We start from the raw sequence: 20153 nt of genomic DNA, 5'->3' as shown, positions 1-20153 counted from the left end.
TCCGTTCCTTTTAACTGTGTGGATTTGTGTATCGTTCCGTATTATCGTGGCGTGGCTGGGGATTATAATCAACGTTCAGCTTCGTTAATCTCCTAGGGTCGTTGAAAACGTGAGGATTAAATAGGGGGGACCTGCTTACAGTCAAGAACAAGGACCAAAACTTTCTACTTAGAGTCGCAGATCTGGGACAAGGAAGTGGAAAGGAGGTTGAAATAAACAGAGAAGTGAAAAAAAAGGACGATTTGAAGACGAAAGTTCCCAATTGGGAAATACCAGAGGACAGTGACTGAACCGCACGACTTCCTTATTGAATACTTTCCACCAAGTGCCCCTCCCCCAGCGTCTTCCTCTCACGTCTAACGATTCACGACAACAATTTACACCCCTCCTCTGCTTTGGCCCCAACTCCCTTCGCCTCGGTTCCTTTCCTTTTCACTTCCCTTGTGTATTTCTAAATTTTTGCCACTAAAGAAGCCCTACTTCTGAACAGATGCATCATCTCTAAGATTGCATCGTTTTCTAACTCATACTTCTGCACGGCCCTTCTTCCCCCCTTCCAGAACTGCGCGTGCATGTCAACATGCCGGCTATGTCTCGTCGCCGTACATCCCATAGTGAACCAATGGCTTCGTCGTCGGCGAACGAGGCTTTTGCATACCAATTTCCAAGTATGCAGCAGGGTAACCAGCCACGGCGGCGTGGTCCAATTGAAGGCCCCAATGGACGCAGGTTGGTCCGGAGAGTCACCTGGCGATCCTCTACTTATAAGTTGATGGCATCCCTCTGGGTCCTCGGGGTCTTCTATATTGTCTGGCTCATCCGTGATATTTTCTTTCTCCCCTTCACCTCTACCCAGTCCAGTGTGATCGTCACCGACACCTCCCAGGAGTGAGTTTGATACCCGTGAGATCCTGAAAGTGTTAGAGCTCCGATAAAGGATCGACTGACAGACCTTGCTGGCAGCCTTCTGGGGCGGTATGTAGGATACCAGGAGTGTGGCATCTCATCTTCGGCTCTCTACGAACCCCCTAAAACGGAGGGACATGGGTCCCTGAGCCATTCGTACTGCCAAACTCGAGATTCGCTGCTCAGTGCAATGAGTAATGGCGGCAGACATGGTTTTGACGAGGCATACATCTCCCAAGGTGAGCGAGATGCTGATTGTGGTTTGCTAATGCCACAAACCAGCGGTCAGCCACAGTAGCTCTTTCCTTATACCCCCTTGTCCTTCCTTGACGTCAGGAATCCGACTAACTCTGGCTATTCAGGCTGCTTCTATCGCTGGTACAGTAACGCTGAAATCTGTGAAATTCTGCAAAAATTTGGCGCTCTTGTTTTCATTGGTGATGAATCTCTCGCCGATATCTACGCCGGGTTTAATATCCTTCTTCGAGGGGACCTAGCAACTGGTGCCCTGAGAGAGTCGGACCTGACCAAGGAGCAGATTGAGAAATGCAGATGCGGCTCACAGTTCACCAGTGCCTCCTGTCTACCGCTAAGAATTACCTCTAGTGAGCAGGTGGAGACGCAAAACGACGGCAATATACTTTCAAGCCCAAATGCCTGTTCATACTGTGAGCATACACCCCCTTGATGGCCATTCCAGGTTTTGGTCTGCCCCAAATGCTGACCCCGTCTACCTTGCAGCTATTGCCCACTCTTTCGTGACAGCAACGAGCTCACCTGCTTCGAAGAGCGCCCATGAGAGATTCCGACAGCTCATCAACCGAGCAGATAGTCAGGGAAAGCCTGTTCCTGTGATCCAGAGTCTTTCTCTTTCCACTTCCTATTCACTAGAGATCGCTGGAAACAGCATGGACGAATGGCTAGTATTGGCACAATCTAGTAAACGTGATATGCCTTTCCTCTGGATAGGACCAACTGCACCGGGCCACCAAAAGCATTCTGGTAGCAACATTCACGCGAGTAGTTGGCAATACACGCTGGATGCAGCCGAGGCGGCACGAACCAGAGGTATGGAAACGTTGGGGATGTACAATGCAACGCTACAAGCAGATAGCTGGGATGGCATGCACTATGGTGAGAAGGAGGCACTGATTCAGGCAATGATGGTAAGTTTCCTTACCTTTCACTGAAGCAAGTGCCTATCTTAACATGGCTACTCTTCTTAGGTCATCAACTGGTTGTCGATGCTCTAAACGGAACTGGATCATAGTGTCATGGTGATACGGCATGCCTGATGACATGTCAAGGACACATGATTTCTGGGTTCCATCCTATATATGGCGTGGTGAGTTATGCAATACCACTCCCTCTACGGGTGTACTTCCCTGCTTTTTCCACCCTTCTCTTTCTCCTTCTGGTCATCTTGCTAAACCATTTCCATAGTTTGCATAGATTTTTCCTTACACGAGATTGACGCATTTAACGACAACTTGATTTCTGCATGCCTGTTGCTTCCCAGCGCTACGTATCCTGTCTCTTTTGATTCCCAACATGTATTTTCAAATAAGTTCGAACAGAGAAAAAGCTAGAAAGAAGGACCCAGACCCACACTTTCATATTTGAAACCTCGCATATCATATTAAGACACCAATGGTTGTTTGAACTGCGATTTCCCTTTCTGATTTTCCTTCTCTCCATGTATATTACCAATTTGTATCTTACACATCATATCTTGTATTTGTAATACAACCAACTCACATTTCCTTGCGTGCCTTTTCCTTTACTTTCCCTTGCTTCGTTTTACGAGTACCCCTCATTTCGAAAGTGGGACGGCGGGGTCAAAGTGTGAATAGACTGTGATATGCTTTACCTCGGAGGTAACACACTGAGTGGATCTTTGCTTCCTATCAGTGGGTTGGGCACTTTTGTGTAGTGGTGATGGCCGTTCGATAGCCCTAATTTAACACACACGGATCCATAATCCCACTTAGTGCAACCGCAAATGAACTCAAGGCCTGACCCGGTGTATTATATTACAAGTACTGGAGATACTTAGAAAGAAGGTAATGCGCCATGAAACAGAAGAAGAGTGCAATAAACGTCTCAGTCATCGATTACTATATACATGATTTGGTGTTCCCTTTGGAGAAATGAAAACTTTTGCGCAATGTGGGTTAACTCTATGGGTTTTTCGCATGTGTTTGCATGAGACAAATAAACCTCCTCTCATGCTGGTCACATTGTCTCCATACTTCACAGTAAGGGGGTGCACTGTTTAGTAGGTATCATTCTCCTCCTTGGAGTCTGGCCCGTGCTTTGAGGAAAAGCCATGTATGTATGTTTTATATGTATGCATGCCTGTAACCTTAAACGCTGAGCGTAGAGGTCTCAGCCTTGGCAAGGGCAGAGGCATATGGCTCGAGGGCCTTCTTGACCTCAGTGGAGGTGAACTTCTCGACTTGCTGGGGGGCACGGCCGACGAAGGTGCTGGGGTCGAGGAGGGAGTCGAGTTCGCCCAGGATAGGGTTGAAGAATGCGGTGCGGCGGATGCGCTCGAGCAGGTCGTTGTCCTTGCCGTGCTTCTTGACATTGTCTGCCGCCTGGTGGGAGAGGACACCTGTGATGGGATTTGTTAGAGGGAATGAGGGGGCGCAGTGTTGTTCATGAGAGTCACTTACGGATCTCCTCGTGGGCGTCCTGGCGGGAGAGACCCTTCTTGACGCAAGCCATGATGACCTAGATTGGTTTATTAGTATGTTGGTGTGTTTAGTATATGTGATCGTGGATTGCTTACGTTTTCACTAGTGAGATGGTTAGCATATGGCATCTTGTATTTAGGAGGGCACTGGGGGACTTACGTGGCCATGAAGGGGAGCTCGTCATTGACACGACGCTTGATAACTTCAGGGTAGACAACGAAGCCGGAGGTAACGTTGTCTTGAAGGAGTTAGTTATTGTCTCGAGGGAGTCTTTGGCCTTCACTTACTCAGGAGAATGAGACAAGCATCGGCAGAGAGATAGAGCTCGGGAATGCTGATACGACGGATGGCGCTGTCGTCCTAGTGATTGTTAGTGAGAGCTTCTTCGGAGAAGGAGTATTGTCTTACCAGAGAACGCTCGAACCACTGCGCGGAGTAGGTGTCCAACGCATCCTTGGGGAGGTTCTGGAGGTGTCTTCCGAGCGAGCACAGGCGCTCAGAACGCATGGGGTTACGCTTGTAAGCCTATGATTCGGTCAGATGAAAGAGATCTTCTTGTAACCATATAATCCACTAACCATGGCACTGCTGCCGATCTGGTCCTTTTCGAAAGGCTCCTCAACCTCCTTAAGCATGGCCAAATGGCGGATGTCGATACCGATGCGCTCGCAGGTAGATCCGAAGGAGCCCAGGGCGTTGCCAACATCAACGTCGATCTTCCGGGAGTAGGTCTGACTGGAAATGATGAATGCGGAATCGAAGCCGGCCTTCTGGGTAACAAGCTCGTCCAGCTGTTCAACCTTAGAGTGGTCTCCGTCGAAGATCTGGAGGAAAGAAGCCTGAGTACCGGTGGTACCCTTGACACCACGGAAGCGCAAGTCATCACGAGCCCTCTCCAAGTTCCTCAGGTCCATGAGCAGGTCCTGAATCCAGAGGCAGGCTCTCTTTCCGACAGTAACAAGCTGAGCAGGCTGGCCGTGAGTGAAGCCGAGGCAAGGCAAGTCCTTGTACTGCTGAGCGAACGCGGACAGCTTGTCAATAACGACAGCAAGCTTGGGGATGAGGATATCGAGACCGTCACGGAGGAAGATCAGATCCGCATTGTCCGTGCAGTAGCACGAAGTGGCACCCCAGTGAATGATACCAGCAGCGGCGGGTGCGACCTGACCGTAAGCATGGACGTGAGCCATGACATCGTGTCTGCGGCGCTTTTCCTCCTCGGCAGCAACCTTGAACTCTTCATCCTGAATGGTAAGGTGGGCCTTCATCTGCTCAATGGCCTCATCGGAGATAGACAAGCCGAGTTCTACCACGGGTTAGGGGGGAAGCATTATCTGGCGTCTGGACTATGCAAGATTATACCTTTCTCAGACTCAGCAAGCCACAGCCACAGCTTTCTCCAGGTAGAGAAACGGTTTCTTGGAGAGAAAAGGTATTTCATCTCATCGCCTACAAACCCCGCGGCATTAGTACAAGCCGCTGATGTGGGAGCATATTGCGGGGCACTTACTCGCATAACGCGAGTTGAGAGGGGTCTGGTAAACATCGTTGCTTGAGGACATCCTGCCAGAAATGAAATTGAAGCACTTCCACAAGGAATTGAAAGGCAGGAAGAGAAGTAGAAGGAGGTTTGGGGGTAGGATGTGTGCGTGATCGGCCGAAATTTTGCTTGCGGTGGCCAGACTTAGCGGGGCTCCGCTTATCAGTCACGTTATGAGTTAAATCCGGAGGGGCTATCATCACATGATATTTGATAATATTTGTGGATAAAGAGATAAGCGGATACTCTGTATCTGTAATTCAAGAATTATAGCATTAAAAAAATAGTAGAACTCTCTCGGAATCCTAGATATAGTCACGTATAGACATATTAACAACACTTTGAAACGCAGCGCTGCACATTCAAAGCTATCATCACATCGTCCTCCAACAAAATGCTAAGTATCAGGACGTGGACTTAACCCAAGAATACTTATCCCAAAGCTGCTAGCTGCGCAGAAAGGCTCCCCTTGTCATACTTGACGTACTTGCCTCTTCCTTTATCGATTTCATGGTAGCGGTCCCAGAAACGCGCATACAAGGGCTCCAGGACAGTCTGCACCTCACGAGACAGGACACCTCGCACTTCTCGCTCCATATACAGAGCCTTGTGACGAGAAACCAGATCATCGAAACTTGTATTGAACGACTTGAACTTATCCTTAATTGCGTCTTTATCTTTGGATGAAAGAGATTTGACTATGGCGCTCGAATCAACAATGCCTCCAGACGTTGGTCTAGTTGACGCACCGGCACCCCGAGATGTGTATTGCACATCAAGCAGATACTGCGAAGTCTCCTTCCAAGAATCCAAATAGGTAGAAGTGGCGCGCTTGCGAAAGGTATCTATCCGTGCGATACTGTCGGGAGAGCCGAGGTATCGTGCTAGTTCGGCATTCGAGCGAATAGCGCGGTCAACGTTACAAAACACATTCGAGAGGAAGACGCCCTGGACAGCTTTCGTGCGATGGAATGCGCGGCCCCGCGACTCCAGGGCAATCATAAGAGCTTCAATCATGTCGAGAATGAAGTGGGATAGAAGTGTTGAACTATCTGGGCTGACATCTAAAGGAGCAGCACCCGACGTATTAGAAGTAGAGCGCCAGTTTCCATCTCCTAAGGAAGTTAAAATAGATGCCAGCGGTCCGGAATAAGCCGTCAACGTGACCAAAGAACTCATGACTTCGTTGACAAGAGGCACAGAACCGCCATCTGGTGGAAGAACCTGGATAGATGCAGCTTTTCGTTTCGTCTCTTCGAGCAATTCTGAGAGGGATGACTTTGCGGTTTCGCGGATAGGCCTAAGAGCCTCAATGAACATGCTCTTGAGTTCCCCTGTCTTTGAATCAACACGATAAGACAACGCTGTAACAATCTCAATGATCTCAAAGGCTAAAAAGCAGTCTGTCATGAGATTCGCCTTGATATATTGATTGAGCTCACGCAGGGTCTTCGAAAATTCAGCCAGAGCTGACTGACAAGTCGCTTGTAGAGCCAACCCCCGCTGATCCCCAGTAAAGATTCTTGAGATAATATCGTGCTCAGCGTATATGAAGTTCTCCAAAGCATTCGAATAAATGCCAATTCCATTGGTGCCTTGTTTGTATGGGCCATCATCAGCTCGCCTCTTAACAGTATTCAGCGATGCAATGGCAAGATTTTGCAGGCTTGAGGTAATATACGGTGCCCTGACAGCAGCATATATTTTAAGGGCAGGATTTCCGCCATCGCCGTGTTGTGGGCCGTGGATTGCTGCGGAGTTGATTGCGGCACATATAGGTCCCAACTCGGTAACAGTTTCTTCCGGAATCGAAGGAAACGGCAGTTCTATATGAAGATATTAGTATTACTGGTCGAAGGAACCCACGCATAATGTTGAAACACACCTTTCGTTAAATAATGCAAAGGCTCAATAGGACTGACGTCGTCGCTTAGCTTGCTTCGTAGCAAGTCCTGAAGTCGAGCAGTCCCGGTACTCAGCAAAGAATTGAAGTCAGAAATAGCTTTCTGGTTCGATCTCAAGTTTGTAGAGTTTAGGTCGACGAGGGCCTTTTCTACACGTTTTATTGCTGCAAGATATTGCGACAACTCAACGTTTTGCGGCCTGACACTGGGTCAGCTAGGTTGTTTACTTTAAGAACACAAAACATTTGCTTACCCAGAACGGATGATGCCTTCCTCCCGACTCTTTGCGTCGAGGGGTTGGCGCAGACGGTCAATAGCATCGTTGACCTTATCAATGTTATGGTTGGTGATTTGAAGCGATTGGGTATTACTGTAGATGGGCCCAATGGCATGTTTCACGACGTTCCCTCCAGTCTCAAGGCGAACAAGGGAACCTTGGATCTTCTTGGTAAGAACTTTAAGCTTCTCAAGATTGGCATACAGAACCTCCACCTCTGCGCTCTCCTCTGCGTAAGCAGTGTTCCTTGGGGCTACCATGGTCAGGGAGTGCTGGAGCGGCAGGTCCCACAATCATATGAAACAATCAAGAAACTCGAAAATATGACAATTTCACTAGCGCGCTTCTATCTAAAAGACGTCATGTCTTTCTTGTCGAAGCCAAAGTGGTATTCCAAAGTAAGGGCGATTCCAAGGAACTGAACAGCTGGCCGATGAGGCACCTGGCCTCATGGAGCGAGCATAATTAATTAAGTTGATGGAGCTTTGTTACTCCCCAGACCAACAGCGGCAATTCATAGGTTGCTTTTCACACTCCGCTACCACCGCTAGCCCCAAAGAGGCATGTCTCCGGTCCGTCTATTGCGCCGAGGAATGCACGTGATATGATGTCACCTTTCCTGCAAGTTCGGGTAAAGTCGAAATGCAACGAAAGGGATCGCCGTGGTCTGGCCCACTCGCCATGGCTTTAAAGCTTGCATGCTGCCCTGTACCTGTACCTCTCCTCTCCTGCGCGGTACCTGTCACACCATGGGTGCAGCAAAGGCATTGCGTCTTCGTTGGACTGTCCCTCCAGCTGTCCTGATAGCTTTGGGCAGTGGGGCACTATACACCACTAGTGGTCAGACCCGTTACTACAAACACCCAATACTACAGACCGATCAAACGGCTCGGTTTTCCACCTCTACGACCTATCATGTAGACGACCAGTCCGCAAAGTCATCATCTGCTAGCCCGCAAAAGAGCACCTGGGACTGGAGCTCCGAACACAGTTCCGAACACGGCTCCGATCATGGCGACCCGAACTCAATATGGACTAATATCCTACATAAGTTCGATGGGGTAAAGCAGACGGTGGGTTCATCCGATTGGATCGAAATAGACAATCTTAAGAACTATATCATTCCAGACTGGACCCGATTGCTTCCAGCGACAGTGCAAAAGCTCCAGCGTGAGCTTTCAATGGCCCCCGGCTCCCTTGCGGATGATATCTGGAAGGAGGCTCACGACCCGGATATCAATCCGGAAATATTACAAGATGCAAGAGTCCGCGTGGGAAGCGATCTATGTCGTGAGGAACTGGAATTCAGGCAGAAGAGGCGGGAGCATGGGGTGAAAGCACTTTCATCGTACTTGGGAATCCCTGCAGAGGATATCCACCCAGACGACGTCCCTATCATTGCTATGTGCGGTTCAGGAGGTGGGCTGCGAGCGCTTGTCGCTGGGACTGGGTCATACCTGGCCACACAAGAAGCCGGCTTGTGGGACTGTGTGACGTATACTGCTGGCGTCAGTGGCAGTTGCTGGCTACAGACACTGTATCACTCATCTATTACGGGGCGCAATTTCCAGAAACTCATGGACCATCTCAAGCATAGGTTGGGCGTACATATAGCTTTCCCGCCGAAGGCTCTCGATGCATTGACAACTGCCCCTACTAATAAATATCTTCTTAGCGGGTTAGTTGAGAAGTTAAAAGGCGACCCTGGAGCAGATTTCGGACTGGTAGATATATATGGGATGTTGTTAGCTGCGAGATTGCTGGTACCCAAAGGAGAGCTTGGAGTCTCAGATCGAGACCTGAAATTATCCAATCAGAGATACAACCTCACTGATGGGCTTCACCCACTTCCTATCTACACTGCCGTTCGACACGAGATCCCAGTCCTTGAGAGCCTTGAAGAAGGCCATACCCACAACCAGCCGACACCTGAGACATTGATGAAGGAGGCTCGGGATGAATCGTGGTTCCAGTGGTTTGAGTTCACACCTTATGAATTCTTCTGCGAGGAGCTCGGGGCGGGCATACCCACATGGGCTTTGGGAAGGCATTTTAATGGAGGAGTCAATTCTATTCCCGAGGGACAGTACCCGATCCCTGAACTACGTGTTCCAGGCCTCATGGGAGTTTGGGGGAGCGCTTTCTGTGCGACCTTATCTCATTACTACAAGGAGATACGACCACTGGTACGAGGCATTGCTGGATTTGCAGGCATAGACTCTTTAATCCAAGGGAAAAATAAAGATTTGGTCCGAGTTCATCCCATCGACCCTGCCACTATACCGAACTATGTGCTAGGTATGAAGGATGTCTTGCCACCTTCTTGTCCTGAGTCAATCTTCCGAAGCTCGCATCTGCGGCTAATGGATGCGGGAATGAGCAACAACCTACCCATATATCCACTACTACGTCCCGGCAGAGACGTAGATATCATCCTTGCATTCGACGCTTCAGCCGACATAAAACAAGAGAACTGGCTTTCAGTTGTCGACGGGTACGCACGACAACGAGGCGTCAAGGGCTGGCCATTAGGTGCCGGCTGGCCAAAAGCGGATACAAAGCTGAAGGAAGCAGAGGAAAAACTCCGAGAAGCACAAAACATTTCCGAAGCAGAACTCAACTCAAAGATCAAGGAAGCTCAAGACAACGACAGAAACACTGCGAGCAATGGACAAACCCCATCTACGGACCCGAGACAGAATCCTAGTAACGGAGAGACCGATCTAGATTACTGCAATGTTTGGGTCGGCACCACACAAGAGAGAGTCTCCGATGAAGAACCACCGCCATCAAAGCGTCTTTTCCAACCTAGGAATAAGGATCACGAAGAGTCTGATTTCCACCTCATGCGCCCTGATGCAGGTATTGCGGTCGTGTATTTCCCTCTCATCCCGAACCCAGACGCCCCGGAACTGCCTCCCAGCTCGTCGCTGAAAAAGTCCCCAGCCCCCGCGCAACAGAGGGAGACAAAGTCCTCCGCGAAGGTTTCCGACCCAGCGAAACCGCTGACACCGCATCCTGGCTCCATTGATCCGGACGTTGACGATTTCCTCTCCACCTGGAATTTTGTGTACAGCCCTGAGCAAATCGACTCCGTTGTTGGACTTGCCAAAGCAAACTTCGCTCAAGGCGAGGAACAAGTCAAGCGCGTCGTCCGGGCCGTTTATGAGCGCAAGAAGTCTGACCGACTACGACGGGAGGAGGAAGAGGCCCGGCGACGTATGGAGGGGTTTGTGCCTCTTTGAGATCTCTGAGTGCTAGGTAATCATGTCTTTAACCGGACCTTTACTTCCAATTAAAGTAGCGTTAGAATAATGGTTGTGTATATATCTAATTCTTGTGGAATTTGTCACAACTTTGCGCCTTCTAGTATTAATCATAATAACGATTTTTGTATGGGTATGTTGTATGTACACGAGCATATGGCCCGAAATAAATATCTCCCAAGGCACTTGCCATGAAACCAGTTACAAGCAGATTCAACAAAAAAAAGAGGGAAAAGAACAAAAGAGTAGAAGGAGATTCGTATATCATCCAGATCACATGCTGTCTACATGCCAAAGGACGGGTATATCACGAAGCTTTAGTAGGCTTCGGCGAGCTTGTAGAGTCGTCTTTATCGCCATTTCCAAAGTAAGATTGTACGCCTTGGAAGTCTTCACTTTCTGCTCTGTTCAGGGCTTGTCTTTTCTCTTCATCGCCTTCCTGCTTCCGGTGACCTAGCACCGACTCATTGTCTTCACTTTCGGCGAGACTGACGTCTTTGCTCTCGTCCGTCTGCCTTCTCAGTCCTAGATCCTTGCTTAGCATCTGCACCGAAGTTGTAGCAGCGGCGGCGGCATTGCTGGTGGCAGTGCTGAGGCCTGCGAGGATCGGGTTTGCATCCTCCTTGCTTTCTTTTGGGTGCTCTGGGACATCGGGAGCCCGCGTCGGAATGTTCTCCTGATCTCGTGCAGCTTTCTGCTCTTCCGGGTCTTGGCCTCTCCAGTCAGCAGCATGGCTTTCGAACATGGGTTCACCGGGTTTGGGCTCGGTGATGATTTGGCCCGGCGTGGGCGCCGTCTCCGAGTTCTTTGTTTCGGGTTCCGAAGGTGGGTATCTCCATACTACTTTGAGCCGGTCGAGAGCCCTAACTCCTTTTCTGGAGGTGCCTTTGATCCCATCTAGCGTGTCCCACTCTGCTTCGAAGACGCCTGAATCTTGCTTGTCGCCGCCTTCGAAGTAAGCGTTGAACCACACATGCGCGATGGATGTCACCATTGCCCAATCTTTGTAAGCTTTGCTTCTTCGTTCAAAATCAATATTTATATCGGAGGTTGGGAGGATGAGCGGCTTGCTCGGCCGGAAGAGGACGGCCGACGTGCCCTTCTGGGTAGTTGAGTCCTCATCGGATGAGTCCGAGCTGGATGAACTCGATGAATCTACTACAGATGAGAATGCCTTTTTGATACCATTCTTTTGGCCGTTCACTTTCTTTTTGTCCGTCTTCTGTGAAGAATTTGTCTTCGCCCTTCCATCGTCCACAACGATGCGTTCACTGCGTTTGAATAGGTGAAAGTTTTGAATCTTCTTGCCTTCATCGACGAACCCTTCCACTGCAACTTTGACACCATCCCGCAGACCCCACACGTGCAGCTCGAGGATCTCCACCGGTCGTTCGATGTACATCTTGCCCATTTGGTTCACCCAGCGATCGACATACCCGACCCAGCGCAGCTGGCTCGGGATACTCACCCCAGGGCCGAACCCAGACCGCATTCTCCGTGCGGTAAACCGTTGCAAAGCATCCTCCATCTTCCAGCCCTCATGTGCCATCAAATAGCTACACGCGACCGTTCCACTCCGTCCCTTACCAGCCTTGCAGTGGACCACCGCAACTCTCTTCCGTTTCTCCTGTGCCTCCCCCTGAGAATCCTTGCCATGGAGCCAGTTATACATAGAGCCCATAAGTGAGGGAATAAGCGCAAATGGTGGGGGATGGTGATCCGGGAATGGGTAGTGATGTATCCGTCCATAGACAGCTTTATCGGGGTACCCTGTCCCCTCAGCCCGGAACTCAAAGACGCACCAGTCCTCGCCATGTTTAGAGTCAAGGTATTTCACTAGATCATCGAGCGGGTTTCTGTAGGCGCGTTTCGGGTAGCTAGGGGACGGGCCAGACGTTGCAATCACTGCATGGGAGCGAAGAAAAGGAGAAAGCGTTAGCCACGGCGAATAGCGTGCTATCGGGAAGACTATAGAAAACTCACGATTGTCGGTGACATAGCATAGATCTAGACCTGCTTCTGGGTGCTGTAATCTAGGACCAGCGACGATTTGTCGTAGGATCGAGGCCTGCGTTGGACAAGAAGCCAAGCGCCAAAGGTCAGTCTCGGCGGTGGGCACGGGGAGCTTTGTCCTGACGAGGTGATCATACCATTGGTTTTGAGTATGCAGGCGTATCTGCAAGGTCTCTAGGCCTGTCTCAGTGAATGTAGCTCCTCGCGCTAAACTGCAGGACCCGAAAAAGGGTGTGGATGTAAATGTTGACCGATCAGTTCGTGACCATTTGCAATGACCCGCCTCGATGGAATGTGCCAAGACTCCAAACTACTGCCGATAAGCTTCGAGGCGTTCTCTGGGGGAAACACTGGACCTGATGGGCACAGATAATTAGAGAATTATTTCGACTTTCCTGCCCTTGCGGAATGTTGGAATATCAAGGGCAGTTGGAATGATGACCGCTGCAGTCCTTTAGAAGCATGAGAGGCGATTTACTTGTAGACGGGATATGATGTCACTGCCACGGGAAACCACCGAATTCCAGGGAAGTAAACAAGCCTTAATCTTTATCTCAATCAGATAACCCTGCAGCTGACTCGCCGTTGGGTTTGGTATGCTTTTGCGTGCAAAACGAGTGTCAATTAATTATTCATCATAGACCATGTCATAAATGAGTGACCGCCATTAAAGACCAGACATTAACATTATAATAATACCCTCTCATATGTCCTCCGAGTCATATGTATGATACAAAGAAGTTTCATGTCGCTTTCACCCCAGGAGCTCCTTCTCTTTGTTCCTTTTTCCTTCTTATCTTGTTGGTGTAGCATTTTCATTGTGGACGTTTTCAGTCCTGTCATTCTCGTGGTCGCGAATCCTGTCAACCATAGCGGATCGGCATGATGATCGTCCCCCCCTTTTTCGAGTCCTCGCACAGCCCAGTCAGGACTGACCCCCCCATGAATTCCGGATTCATGCGACTCCATAGACCTCAGTCACAGGGATAGTGAAGTTCTTTTGAGTAGATGTGACGTTGGCATGGCCAAGAGCATAGAACTCGGCCTCGCCGTGGAACCAAGCGTGTTGTACATGGACCGTCCACACGGGGTATAGTTGAGACACCACCTTCGCCTTCACGAGCTTGTCATCACAGAAGGCGTAATCATCTTGGACATTGGTACCCGAGCAATGGGTTTGGAATCCGGGAGTGTTCTGGCTTGCGACGCCAGTAATATTGAAGTTATACACGCAGCCGCCTGGGGAGCAGCCAGTGTTGAAGTTGGAGACGTGCCAGGACAGAGCTGGACTGGTGTCGAGGCGATGGAGAGGTAAAGCAGAGGCAAGGTTGAGAGCAGAAAGGGCGACCGTGAAGACCGAAGAGAGCTGCATGGTGGATGTACAGTAGGTAAGTTGGTTGCGAGTGAAGAGGATATATAGTATGAGGGCTGCAAATAGACTTTTGGAGGTAGAAATCAGAAGGGCGACAGACGTGTTTATATAGAGATTAAACAACTGATTGTAGGGGAAAGTAAATGTTCAGGTCGTGAATGCAGGGTCAAAAACCATCCACCATATCCGAGGGTCCCCGTGCTTTATAGTAGTACCACTGAATGAATGGAGGTCGGGCGCAGGAGCCATTCGACCCCCGACTGGCTGTGGAGCACTTCGACCAAAGTGAACCACCAAACTAGCATCCTGTCGATCACTAAATTCAGTGCAAAGATTTTGCCGGACTCCTCCGGACGGAGAAACCTGAAACCTCCATCTCATGAGAGGCAAAGTCGAGGATGTTCGTAGCGGCATCGGCATCATCCCTTCGTCATGAGTGTAACCGCGTTCAAGCTAGGGGTGAGATGGCAGGTACCGTGTGGCTGGCTAGATATTAAATATCAATATACCCGTAATACTATACTGTGTATCGATCTTGTGCCCCAGCCCTATAGTAAATCTGTATGTGGCTGTCCCCCGTGATACAAGCGTTGAGGCAGTGTGTCAGCCATCTTTCGGTGGACGATCGCAATATCGATACCTCCGTGCTGTAGTAATTGTCAATTATTTATAGAACCACCGATGAACTTCATTGTATCCGTATTGTACGGAGATAGCAAATCACGGAACGCATGGAACGGAACTGGAACCGTTCGAACCATAGTTCAACCCTGGACTTGTCCCAGTGGGACCGACTAACTTGGACCCCAAACATCAGATTCTTGGCTCCGAGATAAAATAAACCCGACGGTGGTTTGAGGGTCGGCTTGGTGTTGCATTGGGGGTCTCAGTCTGAACTCTTTCGGTTGGATGGGATGGGGAACATTCCCCGTGTGCTTCTCGAGGGTACATGCATGGAGATGTGGTACTGTTACTTTGCAGCGTTTGATTTTTCCTGCATCATGTCGTTGTCAATGCTCTCAGTGGACGTTGGCCCTGCGACTGCTTCAACGTCAGGTGGTGATTGACGTCAAATCTCAGATCGGTCACATCCATCATGGGTTGTTTTGGTACCTCTAAACTACCGCTAATATATATACACTAAACTACAATGGCAGAAAAAATATTGTACAAGGTAACGACACCCAGTTCAACTGGATGGCGAATTTGCATCGGCCTTAACCTGATCCTCAGGAATTAGTCCGCCGGGCACGTAATCTTCCCATCCTTCTTCCTCTCGGGCCCTTGCAATAGCTAGTCGTCTTCTTTTCTGTTTCCGTTTCTCTTTGCTTTCAGCCCGTCGCTCCTCTTTGGTTATGGTCTTCCGCGGCCCCTGTCTGAAACGATTGGCGTATTCCGGGGGTGAATCAGACGGCACCTTCTTGATGAGACCTGCGCGGACTTGTGTGGGATCAAAATTATCCGCTTGTCTGCCCACTAACGCATCCCTGATCTGCGGGTGATACCTCAGTTGTACAGCATACTGGTCGCTCGAACCGGTACAGAGATCCCGGATCTCAGCTCGCGCCTCTTCGCTGGGGGATGCGTCTCGTGCCAGCAGATCCTGGAAGTACATATATGCCGATTCAAAGTTACCAGCATCTAAACACATGATGATGAGATGTTCAAATGTCGTGGCGTTCGGTACCACACCCAGTGTGGCCATTTCCTTCACAACAAACATACCGGCGTCGGTATTTTTAGCCCGGCGGCACATGCTAATAAGCGAGTTGTAAACTGACACATCGGCCTTCTCCGAGCACAACGCATAGAGTTGCTTGTAAAGCGCAAGCCCATCGTCCACCACGAAAGGATCATTAATGGCTTCGTGCTCGCACATCTCGAGCACTACTAGAGCGCATCGAAGGGGAATTTCATATTTCAAAGCTTTGAGTTTCTTCAGCAGAGACCACGCCTCTCGTGGATTGGTTCTTGATTGTATCATGTAGGTTAGAATGGCGGCAGTTGAGCTTGACTCCAACGCAATCTTTGCTTTATGCATTTCACAAAGCACTTCAAACCCAGCGTAAAGGTTTCCAGAGATCACGTGGGCCTCGGTGATCTTTTCATAGTCCTCTAAACTAAGGGGTACGTCGGCTTCGGTCAGAAAGCGAGCGACCGACGCAGCAAGCTCAGTATCCCCGGTACGGGACGCCACTGTCAATACATTACTGCAGACTCCGTATGATGGATAAAGATACCTCAGTTCAACCATTTGATCCCACACGAAGCGTGTAGACTCATGGTGAACGGCGGCACTCGCCACATCTAGTACGTAAAGCCACAGGTCTGTCGTCATGTCATACCCCTGATCAACCCGTGAACGCATCAATCGCACCACCTCGTCAAACTCTTCAAATTCGCAGAGGTAGTAGACGAGCATGCTGTGCAACCAACCCTCAACCGGCATGTCCTTTCTCTCCATGTGCGCAATATGATCCAGGGCCAACTCGAATTGATGTTCTCGCACAAGGCCAGCTACCACATAATGCCAACCATCCGGGCTCAACGGAAGCCATCGGTCTCGAAGGGTACGCACTATTTCCTGGCGTAGTAGATAGTCCGGATGAACTGCGATAGCCTATTAATGAGAAGTATTATCAGCCAAAAGATCCCGCAAAGTGTAGGGAAGAAAACCACGGTAGGCTGCGGCCGTACCTGTAATGCCGTGTGCAGCGTTCCAGAATCCAGCGTAAATCCACTCGCCTCCATCTCTGCTAGTAACTTTCGAACTACTTCGGGCGATCCACGCTCTGCATCCGAATTGGCGCGTAATAGTGCCCTATAGTGTCGTACCTCGGGGCGTACATGACGATCTCTGATCAGAATGCGCAGTATCTGGCTCGTGCTTAGGACCCTTGGCGCTGAGGTCGTGAGCTCTTGAAGCTTTTGCTCCAAAAATGATGTCGGTTTATGTTCAAGAGTTTTGGGAACTCCAGGTGGACGCTTGCGGGTATTCTCCGCGCCAGAGATCTCCTCTTTCAGCGATGTGCCAGCATCTTGCCCAAGCTTGTGGTTCACATCCAATTGATCAGGGGTTGGGTGCTGGTTCACTGATTCGTTATATCCATCTCCCAAGGACCCATCTTCTTTTGGCGGATCAATTCCACCAACCTTTTGAAGAGAAGCACTGCTCAGACATTTCCGCGATGTTGATACAGGGCCCGCTAAGAAAGCAGCATATTGACCGGGTTTAGGTGCTCGTTTACACCTTATGAGAGGGATTCCGGGGCGCTTGAAGGCGTTGAGGCTGAATGATGGACAGAGGCAATACCAAAGTCCATCTACAATAAGTGTCTGCCGTGGCATTTCGACCCTCTGGGTAACCCGAAACGTCGGCCTTCCCATCTAAATTCCCTTGTCAAAAAGGTCCATATCATCACGTGATACAGATCACCATGACTGAATGCGATAATGGACCAAGGGGGCCCAGTATAGCTGCGCAACCCAGATCAGTAGGATGGCTTTCCAAGTATTCATTGGTTGGATTCTATATAGAGAAGCTATCCGGTAGGAAATAAAAAAAAGTGGTTCATATGGCACATTTCCCATTGAAAAAAAACAGAGCCAGATACGCCAGGATCATGCTTGACTAACCCGCCCAACGGACCTCATGAATTACCTACATCATCTCCTCGGGGTATCTATCTTTCTCTCGCATCACTTGTTATCACGTTCTAGACATATCTTTAGCTGCTACCTCGGCCGCGGCCGCGGCCGCGACCACGTCCACCACGACCACCCCGATCACCTCTGTCGCCCCTGTGAGAGTGTCCACCACGATTGCGGTTCGAAGGCTGGTTTTGCTGTTGTTCCTTGACCATCTCTATAATCTCTTCGGGGATCCGTAGATATTTGATCTAACACACATTAGTACTCGCCAAAACCACTTGCGCCTTGGACAACCTACATTGTTTCCTCTGATGTAGACTTCCGGCAGCCTAAAGAACCGATCACCCTCTGGACTAGTCTGGACAACCTCTTTGAGTATTAAGTTCATCCAGTTATCACAATTGGCAAGATGCCCGTTCAGTGTTTCGCCGTTCTTAAGTTCCACGAGCATTGGATGGCCCTGGGCGGCCGTGAGCAGTCCTAGGGGTAACTATGGGTAGTACGTCGTCAGCAATCGCAAATCCGAAGACCAAACTGGTCAGGCTGAGCATGGCAGGTAAATACCATTTCGCAAATTGATCAGTGTGGGCAATATTAAAGGTTGGCTGATATCCGAAAGTGAAGCGGGCGAAGGCTAAGATACAGTTGTTCTTAGCGGAATCAGGTATCCACTAATAAAGCGACACCGAATAATAGCGACAGAGTATGAAGCAAGGCGTTTTTGAGGGAAGAGCAGGCCCTCGGTTTGTTGGATTCAATAACCAAGAAGCTCCGCACGAGCTTCCAGCGGCGGCGGTGATCGCAACCTGGAGATCCGGAGAAAAGCAAGTCCGAGATCCGCCAACTAGTACATAAATACTACTGCGTAGTCAAGCCCTAGCCGTTTGAGCTGGGCGTCTATGTAGCGAATCAAGCTTTTGATGGGATGGATTTATCTCTCAATGGAAATGAGCTGGCTCGGGTCTGGAATTATAGCCATGACTACTGATCCGGGTTAATTCCGTCACATCCCGACAATAGTGATGGAGTACTAGCTGCTAATTGGCAAAGTGCTTGTATTTCTTCTGGAGACTCGTCAGTTGAGCCAATACGTCAAGTTCTGACGGTCCACGTCGGCGGCCTTGATGCCCAAGATGACATCGGCTTCACTCCTTATTTGCGCTAGCTGAACGGCTATAAATCCTTTACCTGCTCCTTGAACTTTAGATATTGGTAGGATATATATGCCCAAGGGTGTCGGACATCTCGACCTAAGAAGCAAAACATCGAATACGATAGCCATCGACAACTGGTCTCTCGGTGGTTATATCGCTAAGAATGAGAAGTCTGATGAGCCTGGATGCTACTTCATATATGACTGTAGACATACTGGAAGCTATAGTCACTGACCCAGCTACCATAAATGACGCCATTCATTAGTGGAAACAATGTACAAAAGATAGCATGAATTTGACAGCTCGCGAGCGCTGATATTACATTTATCGAAGTTTCCTTTGGACAATTTAAGCCAGATGCGCCAACTCTGGAAACCCGAATAGGGAAAGTAGTTCATAATTTACACCTTCGGACGCTTGGAAGCTTCCGGTTCACCCTCTTCCTCCTCATCCTCATCTTCTACTGTGAATTTTCTCTTAGAGCGCTGATCCCTGGCGGAAGTATCACCGGAACTCGTAGCTGAGTCTTCTGAAGCTGCAGTTTCAGGCGATTCACCAGATTCCTCTTGCTTAGCCTTTAGAGCCTCCTCTCTGGCAGTGAAGACCTTGATTAATGCTTCGTATCCTTCCTCCACGTTGGTCACTGTCTCCTCAAGTTTCTCGATGCGGTCGCTCATCTCTAGCTGGATGAGAATATCACGAGAGCGCTTGAAGAGACGCTGCTTAACCAGCATGCGCCACCAGTAGTACCGCCGCTCATTCGGATCCGCAGCATTATGTTTCTTTATCAATAGACGTGACATATTTGCGCCACCAGCATGGCGATTCTTGGTGGGAATCTCTCCCAGGAGAAACATTTCCAAGACATGAGCAAACTGTGTTGAGGCGATTTTATAAGTGGAACGGATATCGTGTAGAAGCTTTGTGGGGATAAGGGCAGATGTTGGGACACGACGAGGGCGCTGTGTCTTAGGGTGTGCTGCATAGGGGTCGGGATTGATATTCACGTTGTGTTTAAGGAATTCTGGGCGCAGGATGTGGAAATCTGCGGTATCGCGAAGTGCGTCAAATGCTTCATTGGGGTCTTCGACCGTCAACTCGACAATCGTCGAATCATTGAAGCAAGCGGTATGGATGGTCGTATACAGATGGGTACCATGTCCCGAGCTTGATGTGGAGGGAGGATCAGGAATTGAGCAATCCGCAGTCGGGCTGGTAGTTGTGCAGGTCGAATCTCAGGACCTGGAAATGGGTCATTCGTGACCGAGGCTTTCTCTGGGGAATCCCTCTGGTAAAACCACCAGCGATAGGTTGTCGCATATCCGACGATGGAATATTGTGAAGCATTGGAGGTAGGAGGCTTCACTTTCT

The 20153-nt window shown here is 49.5% G+C and overlaps 7 protein-coding genes across 7 annotated transcripts; 2 read left to right on the top strand and 5 right to left on the bottom strand.

The window, feature by feature from the left end:
* Positions 1-580: 580 nt before the first annotated feature.
* On the top strand, positions 581-2159 carry ANOM_010377 (uncharacterized protein; the record flags this gene model as incomplete). Its single annotated transcript, XM_015555633.1, has 5 exons — positions 581-888; positions 964-1145; positions 1269-1574; positions 1648-2072; positions 2133-2159. 5 exons carry the CDS (start codon positions 581-583, stop codon positions 2157-2159), a joined length of 1248 nt encoding a protein of 415 aa, XP_015401795.1.
* Positions 2160-3235: 1076 nt separating this feature from the next.
* On the bottom strand, positions 3236-5237 carry ade13 (adenylosuccinase ADE13; the record flags this gene model as incomplete). The annotated part of the gene is made up of 9 exons (XM_015555632.1): positions 3236-3523; positions 3585-3642; positions 3701-3707; positions 3765-3843; positions 3893-3965; positions 4014-4130; positions 4184-4911; positions 4968-5054; positions 5116-5237. Coding segments are annotated over 9 exons (1500 nt in total), but the record flags the coding sequence as incomplete, so codon positions are not given.
* Positions 5238-5577: 340 nt separating this feature from the next.
* ANOM_010375 (EXO70 family protein) lies at positions 5578-7586 on the bottom strand (the record flags this gene model as incomplete). Its single annotated transcript, XM_015555631.1, has 3 exons — positions 5578-6971; positions 7031-7248; positions 7303-7586. 3 exons carry the CDS (start codon positions 7584-7586, stop codon positions 5578-5580), a joined length of 1896 nt encoding a protein of 631 aa, XP_015401793.1.
* Positions 7587-8075: 489 nt separating this feature from the next.
* On the top strand, positions 8076-10571 carry ANOM_010374 (putative phospholipase A2 (PlaA); the record flags this gene model as incomplete). Its single annotated transcript, XM_015555630.1, has 1 exon — positions 8076-10571. One exon carries the CDS (start codon positions 8076-8078, stop codon positions 10569-10571), a length of 2496 nt encoding a protein of 831 aa, XP_015401792.1.
* Positions 10572-10899: 328 nt separating this feature from the next.
* On the bottom strand, positions 10900-13977 carry ANOM_010373 (putative phosphatidylinositol-3,4,5-trisphosphate 3-phosphatase; the record flags this gene model as incomplete). Its single annotated transcript, XM_015555629.1, has 3 exons — positions 10900-12497; positions 12576-12660; positions 13579-13977. 3 exons carry the CDS (start codon positions 13975-13977, stop codon positions 10900-10902), a joined length of 2082 nt encoding a protein of 693 aa, XP_015401791.1.
* A 1189-nt stretch (positions 13978-15166) lies between these two features.
* Positions 15167-18382, bottom strand: ANOM_010372 (pentatricopeptide repeat protein; the record flags this gene model as incomplete). Its single annotated transcript, XM_015555628.1, has 5 exons — positions 18193-18382; positions 17927-18118; positions 17717-17876; positions 16675-17183; positions 15167-16597 (listed from the first exon to the last, which is right to left on the bottom strand). Exons 1-5 carry the CDS (start codon positions 18193-18195, stop codon positions 15167-15169), a joined length of 2295 nt encoding a protein of 764 aa, XP_015401790.1. The 5' UTR covers positions 18196-18382.
* Positions 18383-19183: 801 nt separating this feature from the next.
* hat1 (histone acetyltransferase catalytic subunit HAT1) lies at positions 19184-19993 on the bottom strand (the record flags this gene model as incomplete). Its single annotated transcript, XM_015555627.1, has 1 exon — positions 19184-19993. A coding segment is annotated over one exon (747 nt), but the record flags the coding sequence as incomplete, so codon positions are not given.
* Between the last annotated feature and the right edge of the window lie 160 nt (positions 19994-20153).

The sequence above is a fragment of the Aspergillus nomiae genome (genome assembly GCF_001204775.2).
Source record: "Aspergillus nomiae NRRL 13137 chromosome Unknown contig00526, whole genome shotgun sequence".
In the NCBI taxonomy this organism is placed as follows: Eukaryota; Fungi; Ascomycota; class Eurotiomycetes; order Eurotiales; family Aspergillaceae; genus Aspergillus; species Aspergillus nomiae.
This window is presented reverse-complemented; position numbering and strand designations above follow the sequence as displayed.